Source organism: Thunnus thynnus, chromosome 22, assembly GCF_963924715.1.
Source record: "Thunnus thynnus chromosome 22, fThuThy2.1, whole genome shotgun sequence".
Classification (NCBI taxonomy): domain Eukaryota; kingdom Metazoa; phylum Chordata; class Actinopteri; order Scombriformes; family Scombridae; genus Thunnus; species Thunnus thynnus.
The window spans coordinates 17,493,849-17,511,722 of record NC_089538.1 but is presented as its reverse complement, the minus strand read 5'-3'; the positions used below and the strand labels follow the sequence as shown (position 1 = coordinate 17,511,722).

At 36.2% G+C, this 17,874-nt stretch overlaps 1 protein-coding gene across 1 annotated transcript in view; it reads right to left on the bottom strand.

Moving 5' to 3' along the window:
• Positions 1-823: 823 nt before the first annotated feature.
• LOC137175030 (sialoadhesin-like) overlaps positions 824-17,874 on the bottom strand; it is a 69,231-nt gene continuing 52,180 nt past the window's right edge. The window contains exons 5-14 of the mRNA XM_067580650.1: positions 4,113-4,355; positions 3,423-3,536; positions 3,265-3,280; positions 3,105-3,172; positions 2,756-2,806; positions 2,572-2,634; positions 2,391-2,453; positions 1,899-1,961; positions 1,435-1,500; positions 824-1,302 (exon numbers count right to left, since the gene is read on the bottom strand). Coding sequence (XP_067436751.1) covers positions 1,295-1,302; positions 1,435-1,500; positions 1,899-1,961; positions 2,391-2,453; positions 2,572-2,634; positions 2,756-2,806; positions 3,105-3,172; positions 3,265-3,280; positions 3,423-3,536; positions 4,113-4,355 — 755 coding nt within the window. The 3' untranslated portion in view covers positions 824-1,294. The remainder of the gene's footprint in view (positions 1,303-1,434; positions 1,501-1,898; positions 1,962-2,390; positions 2,454-2,571; positions 2,635-2,755; positions 2,807-3,104; positions 3,173-3,264; positions 3,281-3,422; positions 3,537-4,112; positions 4,356-17,874) is intronic.

Below are 17,874 nucleotides of genomic sequence, written 5' to 3'. Positions count from 1 at the left end.
TTGCATCTTGAACTCTCCCTATCACCTCAGTCTGCTATCTGCTGTCAACCAGGTGTGAAACATGTCATCTGGTTCCCAACATACATTTAGCTTTAACTTAAGACTTTATATCCTCATTTTCATCGGTCGGTCAAGAGTCTCTCCTGCAGGACTCCTGCTCTGTAGGCATTGAGTGGAGTCTTTGATGGCAGGTTTGATTGACAGGTCGGGCACACAGCACACATCAAATAGCAAATCATCACAATGAACAATGAATGTGGCAGCAATGAATAATGAAGGCCCACATCAAATAATGAAATTGTGACATCTAGTGGTGAAAGCTACACATAGACCTTCAAATAAAAAGATGGAGTTGTATTTAATTTGTGTGGAGGTTCATTTTTGCATATTTAATGTCTATTCTATCTCTGTATTCATTATTTAATGGGAGACTCTTCATTGTTTGACCTTTATTTATAACAGTTGGCATTAATTGCAATGTGCATTTGTTATTTGATGTTTAGCTTTTCATTATTAGATATGGATCAGTAGTGCACCACTCTCCTCTCTACTTCCTCAACTCTCTCTGGCGTCTGCCCTCTGATCAGCTAATATTAGGAAAGACATGTGGACTCACACCTTTGGTAGTGTGCAATTAGATGACAACACTAGTTCACTCAATTATATAAATATATAAAGTATATATTATGTAAATATAAAAAGCAATTAAAAACAACACTGACTGTTAACTGCTGAAAAAAGGTTTATTGATGTCTTAAAAATAAAGCACATACACCACCGCTAAATTCATTTGTAAATAGACAAGAAAACCTTCCAGTATAATAACAGCAAAAGTTACATGTAATAGTTGATAGCAGTTCATTACATATGCAAAAGTAATTGTTGATGTTCATCCTGGAGCTTTTTCATCTAACACTGAAAAATATGCTGACTTTAAAGCTGCAGTACCACCTGGCTAATGTCATTTAAACATTTCAAACTGATACATCTTGCCGCTTTTTGAAAAAGCCTGCAATCAAAGTTTTTAAAATCAAGTGAAAAAATAACTGTAAAAATAATGATAATAATGATACAGTGCATTAATACTAAATGGGAATAAACCTCAGTAGTCTTGTACTTTCTGCTAAAAAGGAGAGTATTAAATCCACATGATGTAATTATTTTATATCATCTGCTATTACATTAACTGTACAAAACATGGAGCATGGCTGATATTTGGATAGCAGAGTTGCACACAATAGTCATATAAAATGCTGTTAACCATATTTATTTGGCCTCGTCCATACAGCTGTCTTTACAGACCTGAAAGACAACCACAAAAAACAGACATATAGGGTTATTCAAGATGTAAAATATGCTTTCAACATGCTATTATGACATATAGTCAGTAGAATTAATCATTACAGTCTGCACATAACATGGCAGAATTATTACCAAGAGATGTTCCTGGTTTAACTTCAGAATAAACAGCTTCATCAGTTGCTGCAGGAGTTGATTTTCCTATAAATGGAGAGAAGATTAGTCTGAAACATTTGCCAGTAATGTCATCATTTACAATGATAATATACTGAAGGGTTGTCAGGGTTAATGTCTCCACTGATAATAAAAGAATAACAGTATTGTAATGCTCACAGTGCTCAAAGCAGTTAAACAGCAGAGTATTATGGCTTTAACAGGATTTAGTAAACATACTTATACTGAATATACATACTGATGTATAAATACTGTTCTTCAGTACTGCAAACACACATAATGTAAAATAAACATACATTCCAACACAATATATTCAATGAAAAAATAATAATTACAAACACCCACAATTTTGCAAACACTGAGCACATTACATACATTACACTGTGTCTAAGACCAACATGATGGTTGGTGTAGACTTTACTTACCTTTGTGTTTCTTGGCTTTGCCTTTATTGTGACAGTTAACCTGGGCATACGCTAGATTATCATCTAAAACAGAAACCAGATGTCAGGATTTGTTTGTTCAGCAGACATATACAGCTGGATGGATGAATGGATGGATTGACAGGTAGAATGAAAATAAAAGAAATTTGGGATCCTTGTCTTCTTTTTTAGAAACAGAATTTAAAATGTATAAAAGGAAAATCAAAATCCATACAAATCAGTTGTTGTAACTGAAACTTCAGTTTATGTGTATTTTGTTTGTTTTTTGAGAAATGTCTCATCATTTTAAAGTCTAAAGGCTCCTTTATGTGAGCAGGATTTGACAATATCTGCCTCAAGCAGCTCCCAGTGGCAGTAGTACCAGAGGTGACTTAGATTATTTGAACTGCATGCTGACCCATAATTACATACAGTGTAATTAACAAATAATTATATATGACACATTTTCAACAAAACATATATGCGGGACTGTACCTGCAGCAGATCCTATCTTCACATCAGCGTAAACAGAGCTCTCCACTGTTTTATGACGCTTCCCTGTTAAGATGATCAAAGAAATGCATGAAAATAATAAATGTATCTTTTCTTTTTGTTTAGTCTGCTGGCAGACAAAAACACCTCTGAACTATTTATTGCATGTCATTTGAGTACTCACCCCTCTTAGCAATGTTTTTAAGCTCAATCAAAGAATATGTAATATCCTGCGATTCTCCTGCATCTGAAATATAATTGTTTTTCAGTCACAGGGTTTTATATCAATTAATTGTCATCAGTCCCCTTAAATTATGTAATTGAGTATTTCTGACTGCTCTGTGTAAATCAAAAGGTATATACTGTACCATTTCCAGGGTCCTCAGAGCCTCTGACTGATTCATAGAGACAGGCATCACCTGCAGAGCAGTTAATATCAAGTCAAGGTACATTACAGTATGTATTGTTATGACAGGACAGAAGGACAATAATATTTCAGGACTCTGTCTAGTAGTTTAGGTTCAGTTCAAGTCCAAACAATGTGAAACCATCTTATACTCTGATCTTTTGTGCATGTGGTTAAACAGCTGACACGTCTTTGAGACTTTTGATTAATGTTCTTTAAAAATCAGCTGATTAGAAACTGAGTGTAAAAATGTTCAGGTTAGAGTTAATGGTAAGTCCAACAAATGAATCAGGATTAGTTTGAAGACTGACCATGGAGAGAAGAGGAGTTTTCATTACGTTGAGTTTCATTCTGATTGGTGCTCTCAGGCTGGATCGGCCTAAAACATTTAGCAAATACATTAAATTTAATAAGAAACATTGAAGGTACTGCTGTTATGTTCAAAATGAGAGAAGATGGTTTTGTACCAACCTGATAAAGTGTGAATCTGTGAAAAAGATACATGTGTTGTTACATCTGGTTGTTTTGTAAATTGTTCTGACATTTCACGTTATGACATCAGCATATGTCTAAGTATTTGAATAATTAAAATATATAAAACTCTTAACATCAGAAGGAAAAAGTCTCACCTTTGGATCGTCTGTAGCGATACAACAGGAGCAGGAGAATAATAATTATAATTCCACAAACCAGCCCAATAATTAATGGTATAGGAGATGAAGAGCTGTCAGGCCTGGACACTGCTGTAATAGATAATAAATAATAACTATTAATATGATCAATTAAGTTCTATAACACTTTTCTTAAACTCAAGTGTTTTAATAAAAATAAGTGAAGTCACATCAAGTCTTAGTAAAGACAAAAAATCTAGGATACAAAAAAAGGCGACTTCTGCAGCACAAACACATAAATACAAACACATTAATATACAAATCTAGAAGTATGAAAACACAAACACATATACACACACTAAACACACAATAAACACTATGTATAAACATGTATGTGTTGCTATACAGTGTGATATGAGTCATGACCACTGATGCAACTTTATTCAGCTGAAAAGAAAACAATCTTTGACTCATCATTCATTTACATCTGTATTTTGATATATACTAAATTATGAATTTTATGTTTAATTATTGAATATCTTTATGTAAAGTATAAAACAAGATCTCTTACACAATCCAATATGTGAAATCAGCTGAAACTAAACCTGTAAGTTTCTAATTCTGTAAAGTATTTGACCACATTTCTTTCTAGGACAGTAACACAGTTTACAAGAAAGAAAATGCATGAATTGTGTTAATCCTACTCACCCTTAACTGACATCCAACTCTGTACTGATTCTTTTCCTGAGTATTTACACTTGTAGAAGCCTTCGTCTGACTTTGACACTGCAGAGATATTCAGCTCCCCTCTGGTATCATTTTGGATAAGTTTTTCATTTTGATAGAAAAACACATTGGAAAGTAATTTTTCTGTCTTCAGTTTGCAGCCAAGAGTAACAGAATCTCCCTCAGTCACAGGATGCACAGGGCTCACCAGGATAATATCTGCATCTGTAAAACAGTCAAAGAATATGAAGTTTCAGTCAGAGACCAGCTGCTGACCTTTAGAACAAGGTGACATAAAACCATGAGAATAGATCACACATATGCCTTTATTTTTCTCCAACTAATTTATCTCACAGAATCAGTGTAGCTGAGCAAAGACCTAACATTTCAGCTTTATTACATACATGTCTTGTAACTGTAAATATACTAGCTATGGCTAGTTAGCTCTAGAGCTAACAGGTACATATGAGAGAAACGGTGGATGGCTATTCACACAACAACAACTCTGACTAAATCAGCATGTTAATTTTATCATCAAGAATAAAGAAAGGTCTTGCTGCACACCAAAAAAACTGTGGACCAAACATCTTGGATCTGTAAAATATTAATTTCCAATTGTTTAAATAAAAATGAAGAAGCTTTAATTTGGTTCACAGATGAGTTTTGGTGTGAAGGAAGCCCTTTCATAATTTATTTATTCTTTTGCATTACCTGTGTTTGACAAGAACACGACTAAATTATAATGTTGTGCGGAGGACGTCTGATTTTCTAATTGATTGGATTATGTTTCTTTATGATAATATTAAGAAAATATAGTTTGATGAGCTTTTAATTTTGTTAAAGAAACAATAATATAACATAATTTTTCTATCAAAAGGTTAGGAATATAACTTGTTAGTCTACACAGGAAGTGTAGTTAGTGACACCATGTTGAAAATAATTGAAATACAAGATGAAAATAAAATAAAATGTAATGTAAACATACTCTGTATAGTGATGTTGACTGCATTGCTGAACTCTCCTGATTCAGACTCACACCAGTACACTGCATCACTCTGCTGATAACTGTAGATGTTGCATGTGGATCCAGTCATTGACCTCCAGTTAGGACAGTATGACCAGTAGTGGTCCTCAGGAAACCTCCTCACTTTCCACTCAGTAGAGTTTCCTTCACAGCTCACTGAGACAGAGTCAGAGGTGAAGTGCTGCACTCTGTCAGGACTCACTTTGAGAGTCACTGCTGAACGAACATCTGAAAAACAACATGTAATGAGGAGCAAACCAAGTACAGAGATATTAAAATTAAAGAGATCACAATGCAAATAATCCTCTTTTTTGTATTTTTAATACATTTTGTTGTTGAGAGTAAAAACATCTGAATAACATAAACTGTGCAAAAGGTTCAGTGTTTTGGTGAAACTGTGAGTGTTAAGAACATACAGAGCATATGGACTGACAGTGGAGACGTGAAGTGAGCTGCAGAGTGGTTTGAGCTGTTTTATAGATGTTTTGATTATTTTTTCTATCTTGAAAACTTGCTACCAAGATAACTACAGCAACTGTTCACTGTGAAGCTGTAAACAACCTACATTTACCTGCCACCTTTCAAACATACAGAGGATGTGTTTTTCATACTAAATGATGTTTCATTGTCTCTATATAAAGTACTAGTCAAAAGTTTGGACACACCTTCCCTTGAATGAGAAAGTGTGTCTAAACTTTTGACTGGTACTGTATAGTCAGTGTTTTTCTCTCATCTGTCTGAGTTTTCTCAGGTTTCCAGCTGTTTCTGTACTTTGTCCATTTACCTGCTTTGTTGCCTGTTGACTTTCTGGTTTTTCATTACTAGATTTTGACTGTTTTGTATGTCTATATGTTGCCTGACCACTAGATAAAGTCTCATTTAACCACACCTGTCCAGCCTGCTGTGTCAGTAAAAGTAATGAGTATTGGCTGTAAGATGAGCTCAGGTATCCAAAGTTAAAGTATTCATTGCAAAGAGGAGAAGAGTTTGATTTCAATAACAAGTAAAATCATAATCTCTCAGTTTTTTGGTGCTGTAATGTTTTCAGATCAATTGAAGATGTAAAGAAGGAAATCCAGCCCAGTCCAGTATGTAGAATAATTCAATATCAACATTGTGTTTGGTGAGTGTGTTGAAAAACTGAAATCTTGACTTGATGGAGAAAGGTCATAGGTTCACCACAATCAATACCCAGATAATCACATCACAACTGCTTCTTGACAGAAGGAGATAAAAATAAACAAACTCACCTCCAGACCAAACAAACGCAGGTTTGCTGTAATCAGTGTAAAACACTGGGTCTCCTCTTCCAGCTCTACACATATATCTTGCTGTGTGTGTCGACCCATGAATGATGTAGGAATCCTGTTCAGTCCCATTGGTGCTACCAGGTAGCAGCTCATAGCTGTAGGAGTTGTCTGATAGTTTGGGAACAGTCTTATACCAGTAGAACCTCAATCCTGCAGATGGATGTTCAACCTCACAGCTCAGAGTTACTGAGTCTCCAGGACTCAGCCATGATGGAGACACAGTGAGGACAGGTGCATCTGTTGGAAAGTGATTTTCTCAGAATGAAAACATGTTATGATGTAGACTTTAGTCTCTAGACATATAAATAAATCTTATCTAATACAGTTATCATTTTATCTATTAGTACCAGGGAAATCATTCTTGATATTTCCCTTAGAAAAAACTTGATCATCAATCAAATGATTTAGCTAATACCATCATATGGAAGATACAAACAGAGCATGTGACATATGACTCTCTTTGGCCGATGACAGGAGTTACTGCAGAACTAACTAACAAGGTACAGTCAATGTTTAATTAGTGCACTGTTTTTGTTTGCTTCTATTTTTTGTTGGGTTTTTTTGATTAACATCAGAATAGTTGTGGTGATCATGTGGTGGCATGTTTCTCAAAAAAAAGTTGAGAGCTAGTTGGTGACACTGGTGCAAAGTATGGAGCTTTTTTCCTATCTTTATTCAAGAGCGTGGTTAATTTGAGAGCATGATTTATTGATTTCACTTTCAAATTTTGTAATATTGTCCCTAAAACCCTGCCCTTGCACTCAAATAGCCTCTGCTTGCGCTTAGATTTGCTCTGTTTCTGCTCAAACTGTGTGCTTGCACTCAAATATAATGTTCCTTGTACAGTTTTCCCGCGCTGCAGCTTCAGGTCTTCTCCTCGCACTCAGGCTGCTTCTGTGCGCTCATTGAACTGCTTTCAGATTTCGTCTCTGCTCTTAATAATCCTGTCAAAATCCCCCAACCAATAAGCCAGGTGTAGTGTTGATCAATGAAATGATCCCTGCTTTCTTGCGGGGATGTTCGCTTTACTTCTTAGAGCGTCCCGTACGGGCGGATACTCCTTAACTGGGTTCATCTACTCCCGCCCTCCAGGGCTTCATTAAATGTACGTCCCTTGCTTTCTTTACGACTTTTGGATAAAAGGACGGTTAATTTATACACCAGCACCCGTACGTTTTACTATAGTAGCTGCATACAGTATTATAGTAGCCGCATGGCACAGCGCCCACATGTTTGAAAAAATGTCACCTTCATCATAACGTTACTATGGTTAAACCTGTATAAGAATGGCGAGATGGTCGCTTGAACTTCATTTTTTATACGTAAAATTGAAGTGTTACGCGTTACAAGGACCTACTGTTGTAGTTTTACTTCTTTTTGGAACCCACAGTTGTAGTTTTCTCAGGCTGGTTAGCAGCTCCTCCATCCGGACCGCTGCTAGTGTAAAGCCACTGACACACTGTTAGCTTAGCCTGTTAGCACCTGCTGCCACCAATAGCTATTCAGACCAAATCAGGCGGTGCTGCGTTCAGCCGCAGGGTCAAGCGGAGGTGTGTGGAGTTGTTGGTGTGTTTATTTGTGCTCAACAATGTCACTGCTGTGAAACAATCAGAAAATAACTTTTCTTTGATCTGGTTCTTTCTCGCAACCGGCGCTCCCTCTCTTCATTCACTCCCTGGCTCGCTCCACTACAACCGCTCTCTCTCTCTCTCTCTCTCTCTCTCTCTCTCTCTCTCTCTCTCTCTCTCTCTCTCTCTTTCTCTCTCTCAGTGCCAGTGCTGTGGGTTTATTTGCTGAGAGTAAAAAACAAAACAACAACTAGACCAATTGGGATGGGATTTGCCCCAGAACTTTTTCACTCTATTGTTACAAAACAGACTTGAAACATTTACATCTCATTTTCAGTAGCTCAGTTTCAGTAATTCTGTTCTCAAACTAAAAAGCGACCACTTGTTACTGAGCTGCTCATAGGAGGCTGCATCATTGTTGGAGGTAGAAAATATTTCTGTTATCTTACTTAGATAGACTGAAATGAAAAACAAGCCATTTTGGATATGAATGACAGATGGTTTGACTTACATGATACTGTCAATGTGATGGCATCACTCCACTCTGTTGAGGAATACAAGTTCTTTCTACCTTTACAACTGTAGGATCCACTGTGGGAAACAGAAGCACTGCTAATCTTGAATTCATTATCTTTCAGAGATATGTCCATGTTGTTTTTTCTCCATTCATATGTCCATCGAGTGTCTGCACCTCCCTGCACCTCACATATGACAGTGATTGTCTCACCACTGTATATCAGAGGCCAGTTGGGTTGCAGAGTCACAACAGCCTTGTTAGAAACTGTTTAAACCAAAATACACAGTTAGACACAACTAGAAATATAAAATGAAGAGAGTAAAATGAAGAAATATGAAATACAAGGCAACATCAAAAGCATAAAAAAGATATAAATCAAATAGTGTGAAAAGAGCTTTGCAATCACATGTTTGTCAGATAAACAGGTCTTACTGAGGACAACAGTCCTCCAGAACACCTGAACCTAAACTTTTACAGGATGCATTTATCTCACAGTGCAGAGAGACTTGACTGTTCAACATCAGTCATTTTGGGGAACAGTGTGAATATCTTTTGTTCACAGCCATATTTCTTATAAACATTCACCTGAAGAAAAGATTTGTATCAGGGGGAAAAAGTTGCTCAAGTAATAAACTGAGGATCACAGTACTGTCAGCTAATTTAATGATGTGTCTGTTCTCATGCTGAGAAAGGACTCACCACTCGGGGGAGCCACTGGAGTAAAGAATCTTACCTGCCATCACTGACTCTGATCATTTTAAAATATAATCAATAAAATAATCTAAAAGCCACCTCACCAATTTAAAATCTAGACTGAAACAAGCTAAAACCATTTCAGCTGAAACATTGTGTTAAATGATTTTTGAATCACTGTAATGAACATGTCATCAAGAATGTATTTATATTTCTAAAGAGCACAAAGGAAACGCCTGTCTCAAATATAATTCAATGTTCAAATGAATTTAGACTCTGTTTTCACATGTTTATGTTGATAATCAAACTCCAACTTGTCTTTCTAAATGCTGCATATGTGTTTTCTTCACATGCTTTTGTGTTTTCTACAACATTTTCATGTGAATCTTAAGTTGCAGTGCATTTAACTCTCTCGGCCTCCCGTACCCTTTTGACAAAATCTGCTTGAAATTTAAAACTTTAGTTCACAGAAGTCAAACAATATGACCTCAGTTCATCTTTTTTGTTTAGTGACAGGTTAGGTAAAAACAGAAAAGAGATTCACTTGCTCAGCACTCAGCACATTGTGTGTAATAAATCTCATTGTCAAACTCACCAATTTTGTTGATCATGATTGAATCACTGTACTCTGTGTAGTAAACTGGGTTTCCTCTCCCTCCTCTGCACCAGTAGAGTCCTCCCCGTGAGACACTGATTTGTCCAGTTGATTGGAAAACAGCATCTTGTGTGTTCAGGGGTTCAGAGGTTTTCTTGCCTTTGTACCAGTAGTATTTCCAACCAGATGATGATGGGTCCACAGAGCAGGTCAGGGTCACACTGCCCCCTACTGGAATGTCTCTGTTTTGAGCACTCAGTTTGGCCTTTGGTCTATATGCTGTTCAGTTTAGAACAAAGACATTAAAAAGGTAATTAATGTCCTTGTGATTTAGTTTAAATGAAGATATATACAAAGATATTCATTTAATTAATTCATCAGTTAATAATTAATCAATTAAATATATTTCAAATGCTACAGGACACTGAATGATGACTTGTCTTTCAAAAAAAAGCAAAATTCTTTACTGATCAATCCTGAGAGGTTGACTAATTATTGAGGAAAGAAATGTTTTCTATTGAATTATTCAGACACTGATAGGTGGAAACTCAAAAACATGATATTCTCACAGTTGATGAAACACAGTCCAACTTACATGACACTGTCAACCTGATGGGATCACTTCTGTCTGTTGAATACAAATCTATTTTCTGTTTATCCTTACACTGTAGTTTCCACACTGTAAAAAGTAGCTCTGAAACTCCAGTATTCACTGTTTTGGAGGTTCTTCTTTGGTCGTTTTCCATTCATACTCCCACTCAGTGTCTCCACTATCTTTGATCTCACATCTTAGAGTGATTGACTCACCACTGAATATCTGAGGCCAGTTGGTTTGCTGTGTTACAACAGTCTTGTTAGAAACTGTACCCACCAAATATACACAGTTTGGATAAAAACAGAAATATATACTGGTATGACTGGTATGTCCTTTCTGCTGTCACTGTGGCCTTGAGATTACTTGATGTTCACATTAGAACAAATAAACAAAACAAGTAAATGGTTGGAATGGGATTTGCTCGAGGAAAATGTTCTTACTTCATTATATTGTTAAGAATACAGAAGAGTACAAGTACTAGAGTGAAATCATTCTTGAAATAGCTCAAAAGCCTGAATGGCTGCCTCCAGGCCAACATGTAACACTATTAAACTAACAGATCAATCTTAGAAATAAAATAAATAATCAGAAATAAAATAAATCAAATTAAATAAATATACTGACTTATTAGGTAGATGAGTAAGTGATATCAGATGGCATTGATGAACACAACAACAGATGAAAACAATATAAAACATAACATGTTCATTATGGATGAAAGATGTGCAACTTACATAATACTGTCAATGTGATGACATCACTCCACTCTGTCGAGGAATATGAGTCCTTCCTTCCTCTACACTTGAATTTTCCACTGTAGTAATTGTTGCTGTTGATCCTGTGTTCACTGAGTGTTGGAGATGTGTTTAAGTTGGCTGGTGTCCATTCATACGTCCACTCAGTGTCTCCACCTCCCTCGATCTCACATCTGACAGTGACTGTCTCACCCCTGTATATCAGAGGCCAGTTGGGTTGCAGGATCACAGTGGCCTTATTTGGAACTGTTCACATAAAAAATATCTAATTAGGATACTAATGGAAATGTAAAATGAAGAAAAACATTTACAACAAGTTGATTGTTGTAGCACAGTTTAACAAACAATGCAAACACAACTCAACAGCCATAATAACAAAAGCAGTTGAAAAACAGAAGCATGAAAACATATCAAGCAACGTGTTTGCAAAAGAAGATTTAAAGAAATAAAATCATCAGGAAGAAAAGTGACAAGTAAACATTAGTGGCAGCAGTTTAAATTGAGACATAAAACTTTTGTGATCAGATGATTCATAAAAGAGCAACACGGACATTGTATAATCACACACACACACACACACACACACACACACACACGCAGGTGGCTCAGTTTCAGTAATTCTGTTCCCAAACTAAAAAGCAACCACTTGTTACTAAGCTGCTCATAGGAGGCTGCATCATTGTTGGAGGTAGAAAATATTTTCTGTTATCTTACTTAGATAGACTGAAATGAAAAATTGTGTGAATAGATTTTATTTGCATTCCAGGACAGTTTGTTCACAGCCATATTTCTTATAAACATTCACCTGAAGAAAAGATTTGTATCAGGGGGGAAAGTTGGTCAAGTAATAAACTGAGGATCACAGTACTGTCAGCTAATTTAATGATGTGTCTGTTATCATGCTGAGAAAGGACTCACCACTCGGGGGAGCCACTGGAGTAAAGAATCTTACCTGCCATCACTGACTCTGATCATTTTAAAATATACTCAATACAATAATCTAAAAGCCACCTCACCAATTTAAAATCTAGATTGAAACAAGCTAAAACCATTTCAGCTGAAACATTGTGTTAAATGATATTCAACATCAAGGAAAAGTCCATAAATAATACTGCATTAAGCAGTCATGTGTTTTCAAAACATTTATAAGTAAAACTGAGCAGCATTAGTGAAGAACCCTCAACTCCTTTATTGTGTCTGTAAACAAACTGAAGTGTCAAACAAATGTTGTATTATTACCATGATAAAGGATTTCAGACATTTTCAAACTTCCTTCACAGAGCTAAGAGGTACTGGACTAAATCATCCATTCATTGTGGTTCTTGTTACCACATATGGTTCTCTTCCACACTTCAGACACTGTTTAAGAATTTAATTTAAAGAATATAAGTTGTTTTATTTCAGAACAAATGACTTAACTCACCTGTTTCCTCAATGGTGACTTCATCACTTTCAGGTGTGGTGACATCTGGTTCTGTTCTCCATCCTCTGCAGGTGTAAATGCCTCCATGTGAGATACTGATACTGTCTGATTCATCAGCTTCTGCTGTCTGAGGACGAGTTACTTGGGAATTTTTAGAGGTACGTCTGTACCAGTAATATTTCCAGCCAGTAGAGTCCTCCACATTGCAGGTCAGAGTCACACTTTCTTGTACTGGTATGTTGTTCCTGTCTGCTCTCAGTGTAATGTTGCGTCTACGTGCTGTTAAGTTTAGAAAAACAATAAAACAAAGAAATTACTGTAATGAACATGTCATCAAGAATGTATTTACATTTTTACAGAACACAAAGGAAACATCTGTCTCAAATTATGTATAACTCAATGTTCAAATGAATTTAGACTCTCTGTTTGAAAATGTTTATGTTCATAAACTCCTTGTTTTAAAAAACAAACACAATTCTTTACTGATCAGTCCTGAGATGTTGCCTAATTATTGAGGAAATAAATATTTTCTATTGAATTATTCAGACACGGATAGGTGGAAACTCAAAAACATGATATTCTCACAGTTGATGAAACACAGTCCAACTTACACGACACTGTCAACCTGATGGGATCACTTCTTTCTGTTGAATACAAATCTATTTTCTGTTTATCCTTACACCTGTAGTTTCCACACTATTAAAAAGTAGCTCTGAAACTCCAGTATTCACTGTTTTAGAGGTTTTTCTTTGGTTGTTTTCCATTCATACTCCCACTCAGTGTCTCCTCTATCTTTGATTTCACATCTTAGAGTGATTGACTCACCACTGAATATCTGAGGCCAGTTGGTTTGCTGTGTTACAACAGTCTTGTTAGAAACTGTACCCACCAAATATACACAGTTTGGATAAGAACAGAAATATATACTGGTATGACTGGTATGTCCTTTCTGCTGTCACTGTGGCCTTGAGATTACTTGCTGTTCACATTAGAACAAATAAACAAAACAAGTAAATGGTTGGAATGGGATTTGCTCGAGGAAAATGTTTTTCCTTCATTATATTGTTAAGAATACAGAAGAGTACAAGTACTAGAGTGAAATCATTCTTGAAATAGCTCAAAAGCCTGAATGGCTGCCTCCAGGCCAACATGTAACACTATTAAACTAACAGATCAATCTTAAAAATAAAATAAATAATCAGAAATAAAATTAATTAAATTAAATAAATATACTGACTTATTAGGTAGCTGAGTAAATGATATCAGATGGCATTGATGAACACAACAACAGATGAAAACAATATAAAACATAACATGTTCATTATGGATGAAAGATGTGCAACTTACATAATACTGTCAATGTGATGACATCACTCCACTCTGTCGAGGAATATGAGTCCTTCCATCCTCTACACTTGAATTCTCCACTGTAGTAATTGTTGCTGTTGATCCTGTGTTCACTGCGTGTTGGAGATGTGTTTAAGTTGGCTGGTGTCCATTCATACGTCCACTTAGTGTCTCCACCTCCCTGGATCTCACATCTGACAGTGACTGTCTCACCCCAGAATATCAGACGCCAGTTGGGTTGCAGGATCACAGTGGCCTTATTTGGAACTGTTCACATAAAAATATCTAATTAGTATACTGATAGACAACATTTTACAACAAGTTGATTGTTGTAGCACAGTTTAACAAACAATGCAAACACAAGTCAACAGCCATAATAACAAAAGCAGTTGAAAAAAATAGAAGTATGAAAACATATCGAGCAACATGTTTAAAGCAATAAAATCATCAGGAAGAAAAGTGACAAGTCAACATTAGTGGCAGCAGTTTAAATGGAGACATAAAACCTTTGTGATCAGATGATTAATAAAAGAGCAACACGGACATTGTATAATCACACACACATAAACACACACACACACATACAAACACACGCAGGTGGCTCAGTTTCAGTAATTCTGTTCCCAAACTAAAAAGCAACCACTTGTTACTAAGCTGCTCATAGGAGGCTGCATCATTGTTGGAGGGAGAAAATATTTTCTTTTATCTTACTTAGATAGACTGAAATGAAAAATTGTGTGAATAGATTTTATTTGCATTCCAGGACAGTTTGTTCACAGCCATATTTCTTATAAACATTCACCTGAAGAAAAGATTTGTATCAGGGGGGAAAAAGTTGCTCAAGTAATAAACTGAGGATCACAGTACTGTCAGCAAATTTAATGACTTGTCTGTTCTCATGCTGAGAAAGGACTCACCACTCGGGGGAGCCACTGGAGTAAAGAATCTTACCTGCCATCACTGACTCTGATCATTTTAAAATATAATCAATAAAATAATCTAAAAGCCACCTCACCAATTTAAAATCTAGACTGAAACAAGCTAAAACCATTTCAGCTGAAACATTGAGTTAAATGATTTTTGAATCACTGTAACGAACATGTCATCAAGAATGTATTTATATTTTTAAAGCACACAAAGGAAACATCTGTCTCAAATTATGTATAATTCAATGTTCAAACTCCAACTTGTCTTTCTAAATGTTGCATATGTGTTTTCTGCACATGCTTTTGTGTTTTCTACAACATTTACATGTGAATCTTAAGTTGCAGTGCATTTAACTCTCTCGGCCTCCCGTACCCTTTTGACAAAATCCGCTTGAAATTTAAAACTTTAGTTCACAGAAGTCAAACAATATGACGTCAGTTCTTCTCTTTTGTTTCATGACAGGTTAGGTGAAGGCAGAAAAGAGATTCACTTGCACAGCACTCAGCACATTGTGTGTAATAAATCTCATTGTCAAACTCACCAATTTTGTTGATCATGATTGAATCACTGTACTCTGTGTAGTCAACTGGGTTTCCTCTCCCTCCTCTGCACCAGTAGAGTCCTCCCTGTGAGACACTGATCTGTCCAGTTGATTGGAAAACAACATCTTGTGTGTTCAGGGGTTCAGAGGTTTTCTCATCTTTGTACAAGTAATATTTCCAACCAGATGATGATGGGTCCACAGAGCAGGTCAGGGTCACACTGCCCTCTACTGGAATGTCTCTGTTGTCAGCACTCAGTTTGGCCTTTGGTCTATTTGCTGTTAGTTTAGAACAAAGACATTACACTTTTTCTCCTTTGCATTAACATAAAAAAATGGAGCTATGCACACACTTTGAAAACTTGAGGCTCATGTATCATCTATAAACTCTAAGCACAATCCCATTGCTTTCATTCAAACAGAAATGCTAAATCACATTTTTGTCCTCTACATTACAGATCAGTGACACACTGTGCTTCCTCTTATGGTCTTCCTGTCTGCTCTCAGTGTGACCTTGTGTCTGTCTAAGTTTAGAAAAACAATAAAACGAATAAGTGACTGTCATGGACAAGCCATCAAAAATGTATTTATATCTTTATATAACACAAAGGAAACACCTGTTTAAAATCATGTGTGACTCAAATGAATTTAGACTCTCTGTTTGCACATTTATGTTCATAATCAAACTCCAACTTGTCTTTCTAAATGCTGCATATGTGTTTTCTTCAGATACTTGTGTGTCTCAAGAGTCATCACAACATCTGGTCTCCCTACATAAACACGCATTTTGAGGAAAATGCTGTTTTAAATCTTTGGGCACTAATCAAGTCATTACAGAATTTGTATAGATACATGGAGTAAAATGATACATACATGATAAAATATGAACACAATAATGGGATGTGATTAAAGGCCCAAAAGCACTAAAAGCGATAAAACGTGACTGCAGTGAAATAATCAGAATATAACGTTTTATTTCTCTCATTCAGACGCTTTTTTCTCACTACCGCTCTCTCTCTCTCTCTCTCTCTCTCTCTCTCTCTCTCTCTCTCTCTCTCTCTCTCTCTCTCTCTCTCTCTCTCTCTCTCTCTCTCTCTGAGTTTGGGCGTCAAGACAGTTTTGGCACAACTGTTTTGCATCTTTAAACAACCTGAAGAGGGTTGTAATGATTTATTTTCGCCATCATCAGAAGAGTAAGAGCTACTAACTTATACTCAGTTTTCCATTAACGTTCTCATTTTTTGCTATTGATACCAAAATGACTCTTTTTACACTACTGATAACATATTTAAATAATTTATGTTGTATTATTCCACAACAAATCAGTAAACTCACCAATTTTCTGAATGGTGACTGTATCGCTGTAATCGGTGAAGATCTCTGGGTCTCCTCCTCTTCCTCTTCTTCCTGCTCTGCAGTAATAGGTGCCTCCTTGTGAGACCTTGTTCACTGGTTTAACATTTGTGATGGGTTGATATGCAGAAGAGCCTGAAATTTGTCCAAACCACTCGTATCTCCAATCAGCAGAGGCGTCAACAGAGCAGGTCAGTGTCACACTGCCGTGTTCTGGTATGATGGTTTTGTCTGCTGTCAGTGTCGGTTTGGGTTTATTCACTGTTCAGTTCAGAGCAAAAAACAAAACAAGTAACAAGTGAGATGGAATTTCCCTTAGAAAAACTTTGAACATCAATTAAGTCATTTAGCAAATACCATCATATGGAAGTTGCAAACAGAGCATGTGACATATGACTCTCAGTCGATCACTGATTTGGTAAACAGAACTAACTAACTAACTAACTAACTAACTAACTAACTAACTAACTAACTAGGTACTGTTGATGTTTTATTATTGCACAGTGTTTTGTTTGCTTGTTTTCTTGGGGGGGGCAACATACAGCACACTGCATGTTGACTCTGAAGTTTTTCTGTTCTGACACTAAAGAGGAAGGAAGGGGGTCATATTTTCTGTTTCCTTATCTAACTAGATTGAAACAAAATGACATTCTGAATATGATATGAACATATTTGACTTACATGATGTCAATGTGATGGCTTCACTCCACTCTGTCGAAAAAAAATCCCTTCTACCCATACACATGAAGTCTACAGTATGGGATATAGAAGCACTGCTGATTCTGAATTCTTTATCTTTACGAGATTCGTCCACATTGTTTATTCTCCATTCATATTCCCATCGAGTGTCTGCACCTCCCTGGATCTCACATCTGACAGTGATTGTCTCACCACTGTATATCAGAGGCCAGTTGGGTTGCAGAGTCACAACAGCCTTGTTGGAAACTGTTCAAACCAAAAATATACAGTTAGACACAACTAGAAATATAAAATTAAGAGACAAAAATAAAGAAATACAAGGCAACATCAAAAGCATAAAAAACATACAAATCAAGTAGTATGAAAAGAGTTTTGCAATCACATGTTTGTCAGATAA